Raw genomic sequence first — 17,796 nt, 5'->3', positions numbered from 1 at the left:
AGACAGACCAGTTTTCTGAAAGATTACCCGTCACACAAGTCCATTGTTGGGAATAAGAACATCTCAACAGATGAGCACGATGAGAGTTGTTGTATCCCAGTATACCAATTATCTATAGGATCGGTGTGATTGATCTGAAATCTTGTGTATAAACCCAGATGAACACATTTTTCTTAGACACTCAAGATCCCTCAGTATGTCTACACCTTTCTCATTCTGTCACATGTATAATTCAGTCTAGCATAATACTACAAAAATATAGTCTGCCTTTTGAAAGAATGGCTTTTTTTCTGTTTGTTTTTTAATTTCCCTATGTTTCTATTAACATTAGCAATACAACATCCACTATTATGGAATGTGTTTTAAAAAATGACCTTCCCATGGTGAAAATAAGGCAGTCTACTAGTAATGTGCCCATAATAAGTCTGGGCATCAACATAACCTGCCTTAAAGAGGCTGTTCAAGACCCTGATCTGATCGGTGGAGATCCGACAAACAGCCTTGCATCACTCAGCTGATCCCAGGTGTATATAGTGTACTTAGACAGAAGAAAGTCTTCTCCTATTAAACTGAATGGAGTAGAACTGCAGTCCCCTGACACGACTGCTACAGTGTACAGATCTGTAGCGGCCACGTAAGTGAACTGCAATTGTGTTTCTTTTGACCTGTGAAGGAACAGAACTGCTTCTGTCCAAATACACTGGACAAGCTTCAGGAATCTTAGATCAACTGATCAGAGCGGGATCCAGAAGTCAGACCACCACTGATCAGGTACTGATGACTTATTCTGTGGATAGGTCATCAGTATCCAAAACACATGGGGTCATGGACAACCCCTTTAAAGAGGACCTTTCATTAAATCGGGCCCATGCAGTTGTATATACTGCTGGAAAGCTGACAGTGCGCTGAATTCAGCGCACTGTCGGCTTTCCCGATCCGTGCCCGGTGTAAAGCGCTATCGGTCCCGGTACCGTATCGCTTTAGTGTCAGAAGGGCGTTTCTGACTGTTAGCCAGGAACGTCCTTCTGCCTCGCGGCACCTATCGCGCTGTGCTGTGGAGCGGTGAGGAACTTCCCCCTCCCTCTCCTGATCATACTCGTCTATGGACGAGCTGTGTGAGCAGAGGGAGGGGACGTTCCTCCCCGCTCCACAGTACAGTGCGATAGGTGCCGCGAGGCAGAAGGACGTTCCTGGCTAACAGTCAGAAACGCCCTTCTGACACTAAAGCGCTACGGTCCCGGGACCGATAGCGCTTTACACCGGGCACGGATCGGGAAAGCCGACAGTGCGCTGAATTCAGCGCACTGTCAGCTTTCCAGCAGTATATAACACTGCATGGGCCCGATTTGATGAAAGGTCCTCTTTAAGCTGGCCATACACAGTAGGTTTATATTTGCCAATGATCTGCAGATTAATATCTTGTGTGTGAATAACTATAGTACGCGGCTATATTCCAATTGGAAGCGGAAGAGAACCAAATATACATGTGGAATACAACGCCTTGGGCTAAACTGTGTGTTGCTATTAGTAACTAACTAAGCCTTAACTAGCATTATGCATTTAACACACTTACCTTAACTAGTTTTCCATTTAACTCGGGCAATTCTCCTAGTTTTCTATTGTCTAACATCCTGATTTCATAGGACTGGCCTGTAGGTAGTAAATGGTTTAGGATTAAGTTTTAGCCATACGGTAAAAGGTTTACTGGAAACATTCCCTAAAAGGCTTTAGGCAAAAACAAGAAAGTAAACACCAAGAAAGAGAGGATATTCCAGTTATAGATGTTTATGGCATTGGTAAGGTTCAGGTCCTACCCATCTACTGAACAGCTTTCCTGATCTTTATTCCAACTACAGCAATCTCCATTAATTTCTATGGAGTTATGGAAACAGTAAAGTGTGCTTAAGATATGTTATAAATAGTGTTTTTTTCCCCCATGATGTCAACATACTTCATTTGTTCAGCAGATAGAAGGTCTAACAGGTCTTTTTGTTCTCTGGGAATTAAAGGAGTTTTCCAGTAACCAGAAGTTGTTTACACTGTTGCCTGATGACCTGTCCCCACACAAATCCATTAGAATCTGATCAGTGAGGGTGCAACAATCTGATCTTGCTGCCTTCTGGCGCTGGAAGCTACTGCAGCAAATGGAGCCGGGAGCAGCAATACTGCTATTTAAGCAATAGAAACAGAGCTACAGTACTCCGCCACAACCACATACACTGGATAGCCCAGCAGCAGTGGCCCTATTACTGAATAAGGAACAAAGATGCCTCCAGGGCCTAAAATAAGACGGATCAGCCGATTGGTATGAGGCTCAAAGGTCAAACCCCCATTGATCAGCTCTAGTAGATAGGCCATCAGTATGAAAACATTTGTGGACCCAGATACCCTGAAAGAAATAGAAGGGGATCCATTGTGATTTTGGATTAAACAACATAATGACCCTCTGTTTTGCTTGGAGTAAGAGTGTAATATTTACTTGGATTAGGTGGTATATTTGCTGAAAATCAATCAGGTTTGCACAAGGCTTTGGGCTCAAATATTTACTACAGGCCTGTCTGTAATGATAGAGCACAGGCAACACTACATAGAAGTATGTCAACACTTTAGCCCCACTTCAGATGACTGACAGTGATAACTATGTGCAGAGAAGCAGAGGAGGATGTCTCTGTACTAGGTGAAGGGGAGAAGTAATAATTCATACACAAGAATTCGCATTTACCCATAATGGCTTACAGGCCGCGATCCCCTGGTAGGAAAGAATGTGACAGATCCTGCAACATGACACATGTGCACACAAGGCAGCCCCTGCTTGTCAGTAACTCATTCACCAAGTCATGAGCAACCCAGGGTAAAGGAATCCCTTTAGCGATACATTTAGTTTCTAGACTCCGTCGCTAGAATTGAGGAAAAACTTTAGAGCCCCCAATCCTAATGGGATTCAACCGCCCGTAACAGCTTTCACTAACTCCCCCATAAATATACATACCTATGTCAGGCAAGCACAAATGTATAACATCACAAAAATATATAATAGCAACCCAAACAAGAATGTAACCCCCTCCGACACAGAAGTGCAAGCACACGACCGAGCAATTCAGTCATCAAACCAAACTTTACAGCAGCACATCATACTGACCTCGGACGTGGGAGCGATTTATTACCTGGTCAGTCTTATAGTATGAGTAACATATGGTTGAATACTAAAATTTTTACTTTTCCAGGCCCCCACACATATAACACTAAAGTCTACCGAACCTAATGAGTGCTGCAAAACGTCTCACTGTCTTATGTGCATGGAGCTGTACCGACTCAACACATCAAGCTGTGTCAAAAGAAGGATCAGGCATATGGCTGGGTGATTTTTGCCTTAAACTAAAAATCTAAATTTTTTCAAGATTTTAGGGACAATTCTCAATTTTAATGCTTTTAGAGAATCTGTCACCAAAATAGAAAATGCTATTGAAATACAACAATTCATTCTTGCCGTGCCATCAACATTTTTACAATTGTGGTGAAAATCAGAAACACTAAATTTTTAAATGCCGAATTAGTCAAATTCATTCAATTATTTACACCGGTCTACTCAGGCATATTGAATTTCATCATGCCTGATCCTTTCCAGTAGATAAGCCACTGCCAGAGATGTCTGGAGGAAATGCTTAACTCTCCATTGAGAACACATTTTGTCTTATCAAGCTTATGTGCATGGGGAAGGGGAGGGGAATAGCTGTGGGACAAGCAAGGCTTCGCCAATACACGTTTCAGGTATGTGGGCACCTTTAGGAGAATAGGAGAGCACTTCCTAGTCACATTGTGGTGCAGAAGAAAGACGACAAAAGTGACATCACTGCAAGTAGTACAGTTCATTACTAGAGATGAGCGAACACTGTTTGGAACAGCCGTTCCGAACAGCACGCTCCCATAGAAATGAATGGACGTAGCCGGCACGCGAGGGGTTAAGCAACCGGCCGCCGGCAAAGTGTCCGTGCCAGCTGCTTCCATTCATTTCTATGGGAGCGTGCTGTTCGCAACGGCTGATCCGAACAGTGTTCACTCATCTCTATTCATTACTATATCGTACAAAAAGAAATAGGAGTGTATCAAGCATAACCCAGACTTATTCTCAATAAGGTTGTATCACAGTAGTGGAAATAGGACAACATGCTACAGTGTGACTGAATCCAAAAATAAACCGTAGGCCAACAAGTTCTTCTACGTGCACAGAAAGTGTACAGGCAGGTTAGTCCTGGAAGGTCACCTTGATTGAGATAGGTAAGGGTCTCTTCGTGAAGCTTCACAGCGGGGGAGGTAGCTGTACACAGAACATACTGGAAAGGTAGGATTTTGTCTTCATTTTCTGAAGGCAGACTTGACTCTTCTTGTTTGAAGATAGGCAGGGCAAGCACATCACTAGAACAATACAAACAAGGTTTATTTAGCAAGACAAGCAATGGCACACAAGTCAGGGTAAGGTTTGTAGGGGGTGTGGAGCCGGCGATAGGAACAGTTTTAGGTGGAGTCAAAAAAGGTTAGACTCAAATAAAACGATTCTTAATTACATACAATTATTAATTTGTATAATTCGATGTGTATGGTGTGCTACATATTTCCTTTCATAGGAATAGGTCACTAACTTTTTCATGATTTAGATGATCTTTACTGTTTCTGAACAAACGTGTCAGACACATATGAAGGGGTCGGCGCGTAGACTACACTGCCCTTCTTTCTGTGCCCATCACTAGGGATCCAATCCTATGGTTCAACAGAACTGAAGTTATATCACCATAGGCTAACCCTAGGAGAGGGGGGGAAAACAAAGCACCCATACTACCGCCAGTCAGAAAGTGACCTTCGACACAATACTATAATCTTTGGAAGCCAGGAGCAAATACCATTATTTTTTTTTTTTTTTTTTTTTTTTTTTTTTTTTTTTTTTTAGTATGGCTAAAGACTTCTCTAGATATCAGTATAAGGATCGGCAGCAGTTGTTTTTGTTTTTTTAGGGAAAAAAAAAAGGCCATGTGACTGGAAGGAGAACCTTGTAATGATGCACACAAAACTAAATTATAAAATATCTCTCTCGCTCTCTAAATGTCTGAGTTACAAGACAGAGTCAGCGTTAAAGCTAATAAAATGAAGGCTATTGAAGGCAGATTGAACACCTTCCGTCTACATCAGACATCACCTCTATTTTATATTGTTCCATAATGGATGTTTATTCAACAGAAGATTAAAAGGCATTCTATCATTAAAAAAAACACGTTTTAAACTAAAAACACCCAGGAATAGCCTTCTTCTGCTTCGTCAGCTATTCACCTCCACTTCTTACAGGAGACCACTGCAAAATGCCTGATGAAACCGACAACTGCACGTGCTTGTCAGCCATTTTGTGGTGGTCTTCTGTAAGAAGAGGAGGATAAAGCAGTGCTAGAATGGATAACAACGCTGTGCTCAGAGCAGAGGAAACAAGCCCCCTGTACTTTCTGAGCACAATGAAGAATAATGCAAAACAGCTTCGCAGACTTTTAAGATAAAGGTAAGAGATGAATAGTCTTTTTATAAAGGCTATTCCTATGGGCTTTTATTCCTATGTGTTTTTTAATGATAGAATGCCTTCGAGTCCTACTCTAGGAGTTTATTTCCCCATTAAAAAAAAAAAAAACAGGACGAAGCTTCTGGATACAGACAAAATGCTCTGTCTGTACCTTTCATTCTATTAGTTTTTCAGTGTGAAAGTAGCCCAAGGCTAGGGTCACATCTGCATTGGGCTTCCCGTTGTTCTGGTCCACAGATAGGTGGCAACTATCAGTTTACCTCCCAGCAAGACTCTGATGCACAATGTTTCACCAGCTCTGCCAGACTGTGGCATGTCCAGCTCTTTACATCATATGGTCCTATGCCACTGATTCCAGAACCGTTTTTACTCTAGCCTCAACCATTCCCAGGCAAAGAATCTGATCTCCGTATTATCAGATGGATGATGTCAGGCATGAGGGCAATTCTGAGCTCAGTCATATGATGGCGCGTCCGTCACCAGACTTTGGACTGATTTTCAACCAAAGAAAGTAAACAATGACTCACAGCAATCAAAAATCATAAAGGGATGGTTGCAGAAAGTATATTGGAAAACTGTATAGAAAAAAAATGATATGAACAGCATTTGTGCAATCTGGACAGTCCCTATAAATGGAATATCACCAGAATCTAGCCCTGCAAATTATTTCTGGTGAGCCTAACTTCACAGTATTTTCCCCTTGTACACAGGTGTCCCCTGTTGCAGAGATATCAGTTTGCCACTAGACAAATGAGCTTTCTGGAGCAAGGAAGTATTGCCACTTATGTCTTTGGAGCCCTCACTGCACCACCATAGAGTTCATTTGCACATCGATAAAACCCAGCAATATCCCAGCAACTGAGGCAGCGATCCACTGAAGTAGAACACTATTAGGATAGGTTCACCTGAATCGTCCTGTGGTGCTGGGCTCTGGTGACAGAATCCCTTTAATTCAACTGTATTGTAATTGTTTGACAACTGCCCGCAAACAGGCAATGTGCTATGTCACAGTATGGGAAAAATGACAATATCATGATACCAACTCCATGCAGAGACCGTCACATCACGAGACCCCAGGAGGTGGGAAGCAAAGACCTGATTTGAGATGACAAATTATCAAAGTACATGGCATAAAATCAGAAATGTCATGCTACTCATACTTTGCCCTAGCAAACTGTGCCACTAAAGCTAAACAAAGCATCAATCAGAACAAGCCATGTGTGACTGGCAGCCTACTAATAAAACAGCCCCCTCCAAGATGCAGATCTGCATGCCATCAGCTTGGCGCTTTGAAGATGTAGCTGCAGGCGGATGACAAATGGGCATGGACCAGAAACAAATTGTCCATCTCTAGCACAAAAACACAAATATCCAGCAAAACATCAGAGAAGCAGCTTCACATTGCAGTCATCAGCCAGACTATAGAACCAGTCTCAGGAGGTGTAGAAGGGGGTGCAGTTTATGGAAGCCATTTAGCTGATAAAGCACGCTGGTTCACCTCAGGGACCTTTGCTCTTCAGTCTGTTTTTGCAAGACAGTCTGGACTAAAGCTACTATGGATCAGAGAAAAAAAGCCTTGCATTCCTCAATCTCATGTAGCTTCTCATGAACATCATGTAGTTCAGTTAATTCCTATTGAGAAGAACTCAAGCAAATCAATATGGAATAAGAACCACGTCAGACAGCCAGAGACATCATCCCACCAAATAAAGATGAACCTACACTAGACATGAATGGCCAAACCCCAGCAATGATGTGGCATGCACCTTTTATAGCCTTCAACCAAAATCTCACTCAGCTGACATCTATTCCTCCTGACCGCTCACTTGTGAGCACTTAAGAACATATAGAAGGGAAGGAAGGAACTACTGGACATATCTGCCAGTGCCTTACCTCCAAAGGTAACATAGGTCCAGGCACATAAAAAGGTCTGTTCTATTACAGAGGAGTAGGAGCTATCTAGTCACATTAGATTGTCCTCTGGTAATTGGCTCAACCTTATAAGGTTTTTTTTTTCCAGGATCAAACTTTTGATAGCCTTTTGCTATGATCGACCCATTCAAGAAGACATGAGCAAGCCGTAAAACCCTGTGGAGCTGTTGCTAGACACCTGGAGGTGTAGAGAGCGAGTAAATGGAGGCGACACCTTAATACGACTGACTGGTTGGTGCGCCAAGAGATGGATCACCAAAGTGATATTGATGGCCCATTCCAATTATAGCCCATCAATATGCTGATCTCAGAAAGCCGCTCAGTGAAACGCTGCTTTGGTCCATTTTACTTTTATTGGAAGCATTGTTGCCATCTGTGGACCAAAAATAACTCCATACACATCTCTGTGTAGTGAATGGATTCAATATGCTGAGTGGACTAGCCATATAGCCAAAGCCAAAAAGGTATACCAACTTATTGAAAACTAAGGCCCCATACACACCTGCGTTCGGGAAGTCCGCTTGAGGGCCCCCCAAACGGAAACCTATACACATTAAAAAGCGTTTATGCTAACATCAAAATCCCCCCTCCCGGTCTCTGGGAGTACCCACCTGTGATACATCCTCTGTGTCATATAGTTCTTTCTTTTGCATGTTCATTCATTGCCATTTGCTTCCCGTTTATCTTTAGATTACTGTCTGAATATTAATGATGTGAGATTGTCCCAGTGTTTTTGGTGGTATTCGGTACTGCACTCCACATTTTCTGATGACTACCCATCCCTCATAGCCAACCGGATTGGTATTCGTGGGATTTAAGGTATTATTTTAAATGTTACAGGCCTAAACTCTCCATATAAAAGAGCATTGCTGTGTAAGGAGGCGAGGAATTCCAACTCTGACATTATTTGTCTCCAGGAGACACATATGAACCGGGAGGACGCTCCTCGACTCCACAAGAGTTATCCAGCTCAGGTTTTCTCCCATGCGCTGCATAAGAAATGTGAAGTAGCAATACTTGTTAGAGACACCTTAGCCTTTTCTACTGATCAGAAGATTACAGATGGTGAGGGGAGAAGTCATCTTGGTGTGTCACATTAATAATGTCCAAGTTACACTAGTTTCAGTGTATACCCCTAACAAGAGGCAATTGCAATTTCCCCGCCTTGTTCTGTCTAAGAGGGAAGAGGTGGCCATAGCTCATGTAACGATACGGGGAGATTTTAATAAAATACTATTGCCCTTGATGGATTCCACTGTTCCTCAGACTGTGGCGGAACCTACCCCTATAGTCAATATTCTACAGTCCCACCAACTCTTTGATGTGGGAGATGGAATCAAGGTGCAAGCAGCAGTTTTCTCTCGTTTTGTGTGGAAATCGGGCAGAAACTACGACCCCGTTACAGTCTACGGGGGCCACGTGTTTTCCCAGGTAACCACTTTTTAATGCATATAAGTTTCCGTTTAGGGGTCCCTAAGCGACTCCATAAACACAGATGTAAACCAGGCTTAAAGAATAAGCAGTGGGTTAGAACTTCTACAGACATGACAAAGACTGTGTTCTGACTCAGATCCTTGTATCTCACATCCACCATGATGAGACTGTATGTCCACTACCATATGCTAGGTAAATTCTTATGAAAAGAAAACAGCTAAATCCTACATAATGATCCAGCACCATCTTGATAAGATTAGGAGGTATAGTGAATGAAGGGATTCAATGCTGAAAGGACCAAATACCTCTTGTAAAGGAATATTGCTTGCCCTAGTGTATAGTGTATTGGAGGGAGCTGCTGACTGGGCAAGCACACAGTATTAGAGGGCTAGTGTCTTCTGTACCTGCATCTAATACAACAGGGTGAAATACTGAAGTGGGATAACAACTAAAGTCAAGTTCAGCATACACCCTCCATAACTCCCGGGAACATTACAGAGTGTGAGTGTGTATTTTCTTTGGAGGCATGACATTAGTGTTGTGGTGTGTTGAGTGATCACGGAAATGTTGTGAGTCATTTACTAGTCTTATACTAAATATCAGATTTCAACAGGCTTTTTGCCATCAGATGATCCTTTCACATCAGACACGGTTGATGTGGATTTAATCATTGTACGATGCAATTCTTAGAAATGATAGGAAAATTGTTTTCACCAGATGAGAGATAACTACTCCAACCCCAGGAAAAGAAGCCCACATCACAGATTAAGGCTGCACTCACAAGAACCTCCTGTTCTAAGGGCTAAACAAGGGGGGGGGTGGGCTGAAACCACCACACACCTCTTTCACAACTAACGCTGGGTTCACACCAGCGTCTGGACTCAGTTATCAGGTTTCTGTCTTCTGCATGCGGAAGACGGAAACCTGTCATTCATGCCGAGTCTGGCTGTGAGTGCCGGTCAGCGTTTTATGCTCTCCGCGGCGAAACATTTAAAAAAAAAAAAAAAAAAAAAATTATAATATATATATATATATACACACACACATATATATATATATATATATATATATATATATATACACACACATATACTGTGTTTCCCCGAAAATAAGACAGTGTCTTATATTAAATTGTCACTCTAAGGCACCGGGGGGTGCCTTATTACAGCAGTCATGCCGGCACTTTCTTAGTGGAGCGTCAGCATGACTGCCGGTGGTAGGTAGTGTAGTGTAGTGTGGGGGGGGGGGGGGGGGTTGAGTTATCATACTTATCTTTCCCTTCTTCCTAGCAGCGCTGGTGCTGTTGTTCGTCCTGGAAGTGGTGAGCGGGGCTTAGCGAGGCTTCGGGGGGCGGGGCTTAGCGGAGCTTTGCAAGCTCCACTTCACTGACACAGCAGCCGTGCTCTGTGCGCACAGGAAAGTCGGCTGCTGCCTCTTCTGTATGGCAGCTGCTGCCGCTGCCTCTGGGATGAGCTGGGAGAGCTCATCCTACAACAGCAGAGGCAGCAGCCGGCTTTACTGTGCACACGGAGCTCAGAGCATGGCTGCTGTGTCAGTGAAGTGGAGCTCACTAAGCCTCACCCACGAAAACTCCGCTAAGCCCCATCCCTCGAAACCCCGCACACCACTGCCAGGCATGCCTTTTTTTCGGGGGAAGCCTTATATTAGGCAATTCAACAGAAACCCCCGCATGCCTTACTTTCAGGGGGTGTCATACTTTCGGGGATATATTTATTATATATGGTTTTGCCGTGGAGAGCATAAAACGCTCACCGGCGCTCACGGCTGGACACTTTTCAAACCCATTCAAATGAATGGGTTTGAAAGATGTCGGCAGGTTTCCGTCTCCTGCCCTGTTTTGTGCAGGAAACGGAAACCTGCATAACGAAGTGCCAGGCGCAGATGTGAACAAGCCCTTAGCCTTCAAAAGTAATTAAGAAAATAGCCATCAGTAATTTCATGTGGATGGTGAGCTTAGGGTTAATTCACACAGCAGAAACCTTTTTCGCGGTGTGACTTTTTTACACGGCATCCCACTCCTGATTAGGACTGGATCAATGGGCCGAATCAGGAGGGAATTTTGAGTCACGGAATCTGCAAAAAACTGTGTGAACATACCCTTGTTATTTTCAGACCAAATTTTGAGAGATAAATATTACGAGGTTTTTGCTAGGTGTTTTGGGTGTATTAAAAGTAGCAAGTTTTGTTGCAGTAAAATTTGAGACTTCTTTCAACAGTTTTGGAAGTTTGCATGAAAACTGGGAATGGCTAGGTACAGATTTATATAATGAAAAGTTTTATAATTTTCCAATATACTTTCTGTATCAGTTCCTCACGGTTTTCTAGATCTCTGCTTGCTGTTATTCATTGTGATTACTGCCAGTGGATAAAAAGCACGCCATGGTCATGTGATGGGCACGCCATGGTCATGTGATGGGCACGCCATGGTCATGTGATGGGCACGCCATGGTCATGTGATGGGCACGCCATGGTCATGTGATGGGCACGCCATGGTCATGTGATGGGCACGCCATGGTCATGTGATGGGCACGCCATGGTCATGTGATGGGCACGCCATGGTCATGTGATGGGCACGCCATGGTCATGTGATGGGCACGCCATGGTCATGTGATGGGCACTCAGGTGCACAGCTAGTTATAGTCACAGCACAGTAATCAGACATCTGTACCTCTGAGTCCATCACATGACCATGGCCTGATTTTTATCCACTGGAAGTAAGCGAAGTGAATGAGATTTTACAATCTCAAGTCATTTTATGCTGCCAGTTTCCCCAGTGACCGCCACAAAACTATCTCCATCCTGGCTGGTTTTTACAACTGAGACTTTCAGGAAAACATTTTCCCATTTCAGTCACAGAAATTTTGCAGTGTTCCCAACCCATGTGACTCCAAGCCTTAAAAGACTATCCAAGAGTTTATATTGATGGCCTCTCACATGCCAGACAACTCACATTTTACTCCAGTGTAACTTGGTTAACTATAGTAACCCTTCTGCCTGTACCTAGGCATTCCCAGTTTTCATGCAAAGTTTCAAAACTGTTGAAAGAAGTCTCAAATTTTACTGCAACAAAACTTGCTACTTTAATACACCCAAAAAACCTAGCAAAAACCTTTTAATAAATTGCTGTGATAATTTTTTTGTAATGTAGGAATCTGCCGGCACATGAAGAACTCCCCCCGTTCCCCCTCCTGTTTACAACCTACATTCTGCAGAGGCTGCTGGCATGTGCGTTTGGTTACCTGGCTGATGACATAAAATAGAGACAAATACATTACTGAAGACTTTATGTTAAGTTAGTTAAGCCTCGACTACTTCATTGACATATGTCGGGACACATTAATGAATGAAAGTTCCTTTCTTTGATAAATCTGTCCCAACATACATCACATCTTAGCAATGACTACATGACACCGCTGTTCGAGTTACGCCTATTCCCTTGGTTTTTGTAAATGTTAGCAATATTTCAGGCTAGGTTCCCATCTGCATTGGAGTTTGAAACTTCACAGAACTTTACAAAAATTGGTAGATAGAAAAGCCCTGCATGGAGGACCACGATTTATAATAGGAGTCATGTTTGCCCCATATAAAAATGGAGGCAGGTGACGTGTTCTCTCTGTTCTATATAGTTCCATAGGACTGCCTGGGATAGCCAAACAGTCCAGAAGACGCACACTGAGTGGCAGCGAACAAGTTCTGCTCCATTAATACAGTGTAAACGTCCTCCCTTCTCATGATCGGATCAGGGATAACTTATAGCAACCAAGTAACCCTTTAATAAATTCATCTCACAGTAAAGACACGCATGGTTTTGTTTTTATGTTGTATGCTGTATTTATCTTGTGTCATCTCCACATGGGAGAGTTTCCTACATCTGAGTTATACCCGTTACAGTAAATGGTCAATTACCCTTTATATTAGTGAGGCATCTACAGTCTATTATGCTGTGGTTAGACAAGTTACTCAAGTGCATTCTTGGAAGTGCTTTGTGTTGTTGATAATAGATCCCTGAGGAACTTTGAGGAGGAAACAAGGAGGGCTGGGAGTATTGTTCAGATGGGCAGCGAATAGAACTAATATTCCATTTGATAAATAATTCTGAAATAACACGAATCTGACCACAGTTTGGTCAGATCCGTAAAGATTGATGCTGGCCAGCAAAACCTCTTCGAGACAACCACCCAAAATTGCATGAAAAAGTGGTCTAAAAGAAGGAGGTAGTATGGAAAAATGAAAATCCATCATACAAGCAGTGAGCAAAATTCATCGCTGTAGTCAATAGCTGGGTGGTAGGACGAGAACATTTCATTAATGAAGCTAGGATGGACAAATTGGACACAAACAGGACCTGGCTCAGGTTTTGCACTAGCTCACAGACCTGTGATAATTATATTAATACTTAGTTGGGTGTATGGGGCCACAAGAAAAGAATGGGTGGTCAGTGTGCTAGATGTAAATAGAACACACAGCATACTTGAACTTTGAACTGATGCTGGCATCTTGTAATCTATTGTTGCCTGGAGAGATAATAGTCCCACTACAGCTGATTTGAGCCATCTCCTTTTGGCTGGACACAATGGACACATAGGTGTTGGTGCCAAAGTGGTTAAACATTTCAAAAGAGCTAATACAATAGACCAGGTAATAGACAATTCAAGAGGACATCTCTAAGCAATGGTGGAAAAACCAGCTAGGCTGTCACAAAGCATGAACAGATAAAATTCAATTAACCCCGAGCCCTTCACACACCTAGGGGCTGGGGGTGGATGGAGTTCAGAGCTAAGCCAAAGATTATGCCCATATGTATATACTGTAATACACGCATGGGATTATGAAGATTGAAACTACAAAAACATTCCTGTGAAAAGCAATGTCTGACTAATTTTTTCATTTTTCATAGAATTTTTATTATTACTTTTGTCAGATTCAAGTTATTTCTGTGACTATTGTGGATTTTTCTTTCATTAAACGAGGGGGACCAACAATTTTGTCCACTTCTGTATATCTTTACTGTGTTAGTCAATGTATTCCTATGGAACTCAGAAAATGATATTCAGGAATATATTGATAAAGACTAAGTTCCCCTTCTGTGAGTAACATAGTGACCTATGGCAGGTTAGGGCAGGGGGGTGGGGGTCACTATATCTACAGAAATGCACAAGTAGCAAGTGTAACCCTTAGACCACCAGACTGAAATGCAATATAGAAAAGAGTGTGCCTGGATGGGGTTTCTAAGGCCCTGGGCTGGCTGAACACACAATAGGCAGGTAGGTATAGTGTAGGAGATCGAGGATTTTTCGGACACACCCCTACTCTGGGCATGAATCAGCAAAAAAAATACACAGGCAAAATACTCGGCAGATTTTTATGTTGAGTATTTTAGCTATAAAAAAAAAAAAATTCAGTGTGAAAATAGCTTTAAAGCATTACATATTTAGGAGGTACAGTGATGTTGCAGTTTTTATCGCTACTACCACAAAGATGCTTGAATTTAGAATGCCATGGCATTATTGTTTTGACACATAATTGCGCCACTTCCCATGAAAATGTATATCCATTACAGATGGCCATGTGCTGTGTTTTTCTAGATAGCACACTGACCCATTCCTTTCCTATGGGCCCGAGTACAGTACAGTGTATTCCACGAATCCGTGTGTGGGCTGAGAGCCCACGTCTCAAAACTAAGAGCAGGTCCTATTCTGCTTGGTGTTTGTGGCACAGACTCGCCCATAGAAGCCTACAGGAGAGTAAGGACCATGGATGGCACATGGATTTATTCGGTGTCTCATCCGTATTTGCGGAACTACACACAGAGGTTTAATTTTTTTTATGCATCAGTGTGCCATCCATTTTGCAGATCTGCAAATACAGATGACACACTGAAGCAATATTGTCTGTTTCGCTGGATATATGGCACTGATGCTAAACACAGTCTGCAAAAGCGGAACTCTGAACAGTATTTTGTGGACTATAAAATACACGTGGTTGTCTGTAAGGGTCATAAGATATTTTGCATGGTTTCCTGTATAAATAGCTCCCTCTTAACATTAACTATACCTACATATTTATTTGCATTACTGCAAGTTTTATACTTCTCAGCTTACTTGTATGAATAGCATCATTTCACTTGCTGGGGGTCAATTCACCAGTGCTAGTGAATTTTGTTCATGTATAACTGCAGGACATAATTCACAAACAGAATAAAAGATGACCCGACATACTGATTTATGACAACAGGTAAGAGGTCCCATGAAGTGGTAATGGAACGAAAAGCATTCCTCGCACCAAATCTACCTGTCACCCAAAGGTGCAACCGGAGTAACTACTCTCAGTGTTCTACATGGAAGACACGACATGGAGGGAATATCTGTAGTGTAAACATGAAATTCACATCACGAACCAAAACGACTTCTGATTTCATCATGTTTGTTATGGAAACAACCTATAAAGATATTGGGTAACTACGCAATCCTGAAGACCACAGCCATAGAGTCATAGGACAAAATATAGTTCACGTGCATATTCAGCTCAGACAAATATTCACATGTAACAGAAAAGTCTATCTAATAACACAAGCAAGTACAAAATTAGGCTGGGTTCACACTAGAACTTACTCTCTGATCAGGGTTTCCGTGCCCAAACCCGGTTTTCTTTCTGCATTTTTTTATCACTTTTCAGGTGGAAACTCAGCAGACCCCATTACACTCTATGAGGTCTGCAGGTAAACGAGGTTTCCGTTCATGGGATCCCTAAGTGGACCTCACTAACGGAAACAAAGTGTCAACCTAGTGATATATAAACAAAGCAACAAATAAAGAAAATTTTTAATTTTTTTTTTTTTTTTTTTTTTTTTTTTTTTTTTTTTACACACTACAATTTTCTGTTTAAAGGGATTCTATCATTGAAATCCCTTTTTGAACAAAGAACACATCGCAGGCGTAGGAGATAATCTTTTGCCAGATACTAGTAGGACAATCCAGCCCCTATACAGGGAAAGCTATCTACACTAGTTAAAGAAAACCCATTTACTATCCATGGTCATCTCAAATTTATACACACACAAATAAAATCTTGCTTAATTCCACTGATAGGATAAATGGTCTTGAAAGGATGGGGAACGATTTGCTTTATATTCATATCACAAAACGCAGATCACCAAGCTCCTGGAATTCAGAGATGAGACCCACCCTTATGTAGGACTAGGCGTATACTATACACATACTGGTATGGCAGCCATGATCCTAAATCATTCCAGTTATACCTTCTACAAATAGATCTTTACTATAGCTCACTGCAAAACTGTATAATACTCCCTGCTTTTCAGCATTTCTACTGTCATATACTGTATATAGTTTGGGACAGAAGAGCCACAGAGGCGCAAGGACAGCTAGCATCATAGATCTCTATGATCACATCACATTCAGCCCTGGGAATGCAAACAATATACAGTCTAGAGCAGGGGTCTCAAACTCGCGGCGTGGAATGAAGGGGCTCATGACACTGGGGGCAGACGAAGGGGGGGGGGGGGAGAACGGCATGACACTGGGGCAGAGATGGAGGGACATGAATCTGGGGGCAGAGATGGGGGGGGGGACATGAAACTGGGGGCAGAGATGGGGGGACATGAATCTGGGGGCAGATGAAGGGTGTATATGTAACTGGGGGAAAGATGGAGGGGGGACATATAGTTTACGGGTGACTGTAGGAGGATTATACAGTGTGGGGGCACATGAAAAATGAATGGGCGGAGTCAACATAAAAATGGGTGGAGCTAAATTTGCCACGGTGCGGCCCACCGACTGGCTGGGATCTTGCTCTGCAGCCCACATGCTGAGTTGAGTTTGAGACCCCTGATCTAGAGCCATAGGAGCCCTGTTTTAAAGACAAGTCATGGTCTATGTGATAGGACCAGCCAACATCTACCAGGCATTAAAAGAGTTTTACCCACTGCGCCAAACCACAGCAAAGATGGGTATTACTTCTCATAAGGAGCGGCCAACAGGGTTGGACTTGAGACAGTAAAACAGTGTTGTTCTACGCAGTTTCCGGTAGTCAGGATTTATAAGCAGTTGTTCCTATCTTAGCAGATAATTGCCAAGATGGGAATATCTTGTTAACTGAAACGCTAGATTATTTTTGGCACCAGAAAATCTTATCCACTTGGCTGTTGAAGAAAATATGCTGTATTTACAGCAAGGAAATTCCACACAAATTCTGAAGTATTTTAGTTCTGAGGGAAGATTTGTATATATAGAGAGTATATCAGCTCACAGTTCACCACACAAGCAAAACAGCAGCGGTTTGGCAATGTATAAACTTTCCAGACGTACCTTCTTTTCTCCCAAAGATATGTCATTTTAGTGAAATTTGTGGTTTTATCATTAAGCAAATGGTTTTATTTCTCTACACCACCACATGTCGCCCAGTAACAACCACCACCACCCTCTCTAAAATGAGAAGTCGCTGGGAAAAAAGTAAGGTGTGACTGAAAAGCTTATACAGTGCCCTACACAATGCCATTTTTTCCATATGCTGCACCTTGGAATATGATGGACCCCCTTTATAGTCCATTAAACACACTGTAGTGCCAGCACTGGCATCTTTCTCTGCTTACATCAGAGGTAACAGGATGCAACCTAGTACTGTACATAGACTGACATAGCATCCCATATACACAAAGAGAGCAATAAGCTAGATACAATTTACAAGCAAGCTGAAACAGGGGCATGTCAACTTGTCAATGGCACCAAATCCAAAGCAACAATGACATTCTGCCATTTATATAGGCTTTGATTGATGGTTAGGAACCGGGTAGCTAAACAGTCAGATCTTCTGCACGCTGTCGAAATATAGAA

The 17,796-nt window shown here is 42.4% G+C and overlaps 1 protein-coding gene across 4 annotated transcripts in view; it reads right to left on the bottom strand.

Annotated features, from left to right (window-relative positions):
- Positions 1-17,796, bottom strand: part of TFCP2 (transcription factor CP2) — a 59,395-nt gene that overhangs the window by 33,179 nt on the left and 8,420 nt on the right. For all 4 annotated transcript variants that reach the window (XM_075265671.1, XM_075265668.1, XM_075265670.1 and 1 more), the window contains 2 exons: positions 4,262-4,413; positions 1,574-1,650 (listed from right to left, as the gene is read on the bottom strand). In XM_075265671.1, the coding sequence (XP_075121772.1) occupies positions 1,574-1,650; positions 4,262-4,413 (229 nt within the window). The remainder of the gene's footprint in view (positions 1-1,573; positions 1,651-4,261; positions 4,414-17,796) is intronic.

This window comes from Leptodactylus fuscus, chromosome 2 (assembly GCF_031893055.1).
Source record: "Leptodactylus fuscus isolate aLepFus1 chromosome 2, aLepFus1.hap2, whole genome shotgun sequence".
NCBI lineage: Eukaryota > Metazoa > Chordata > Amphibia > Anura > Leptodactylidae > Leptodactylus > Leptodactylus fuscus.
The sequence above is the reverse complement of the archived record's forward strand: the minus strand, read 5'-3'. Positions and strand labels throughout refer to the sequence as shown.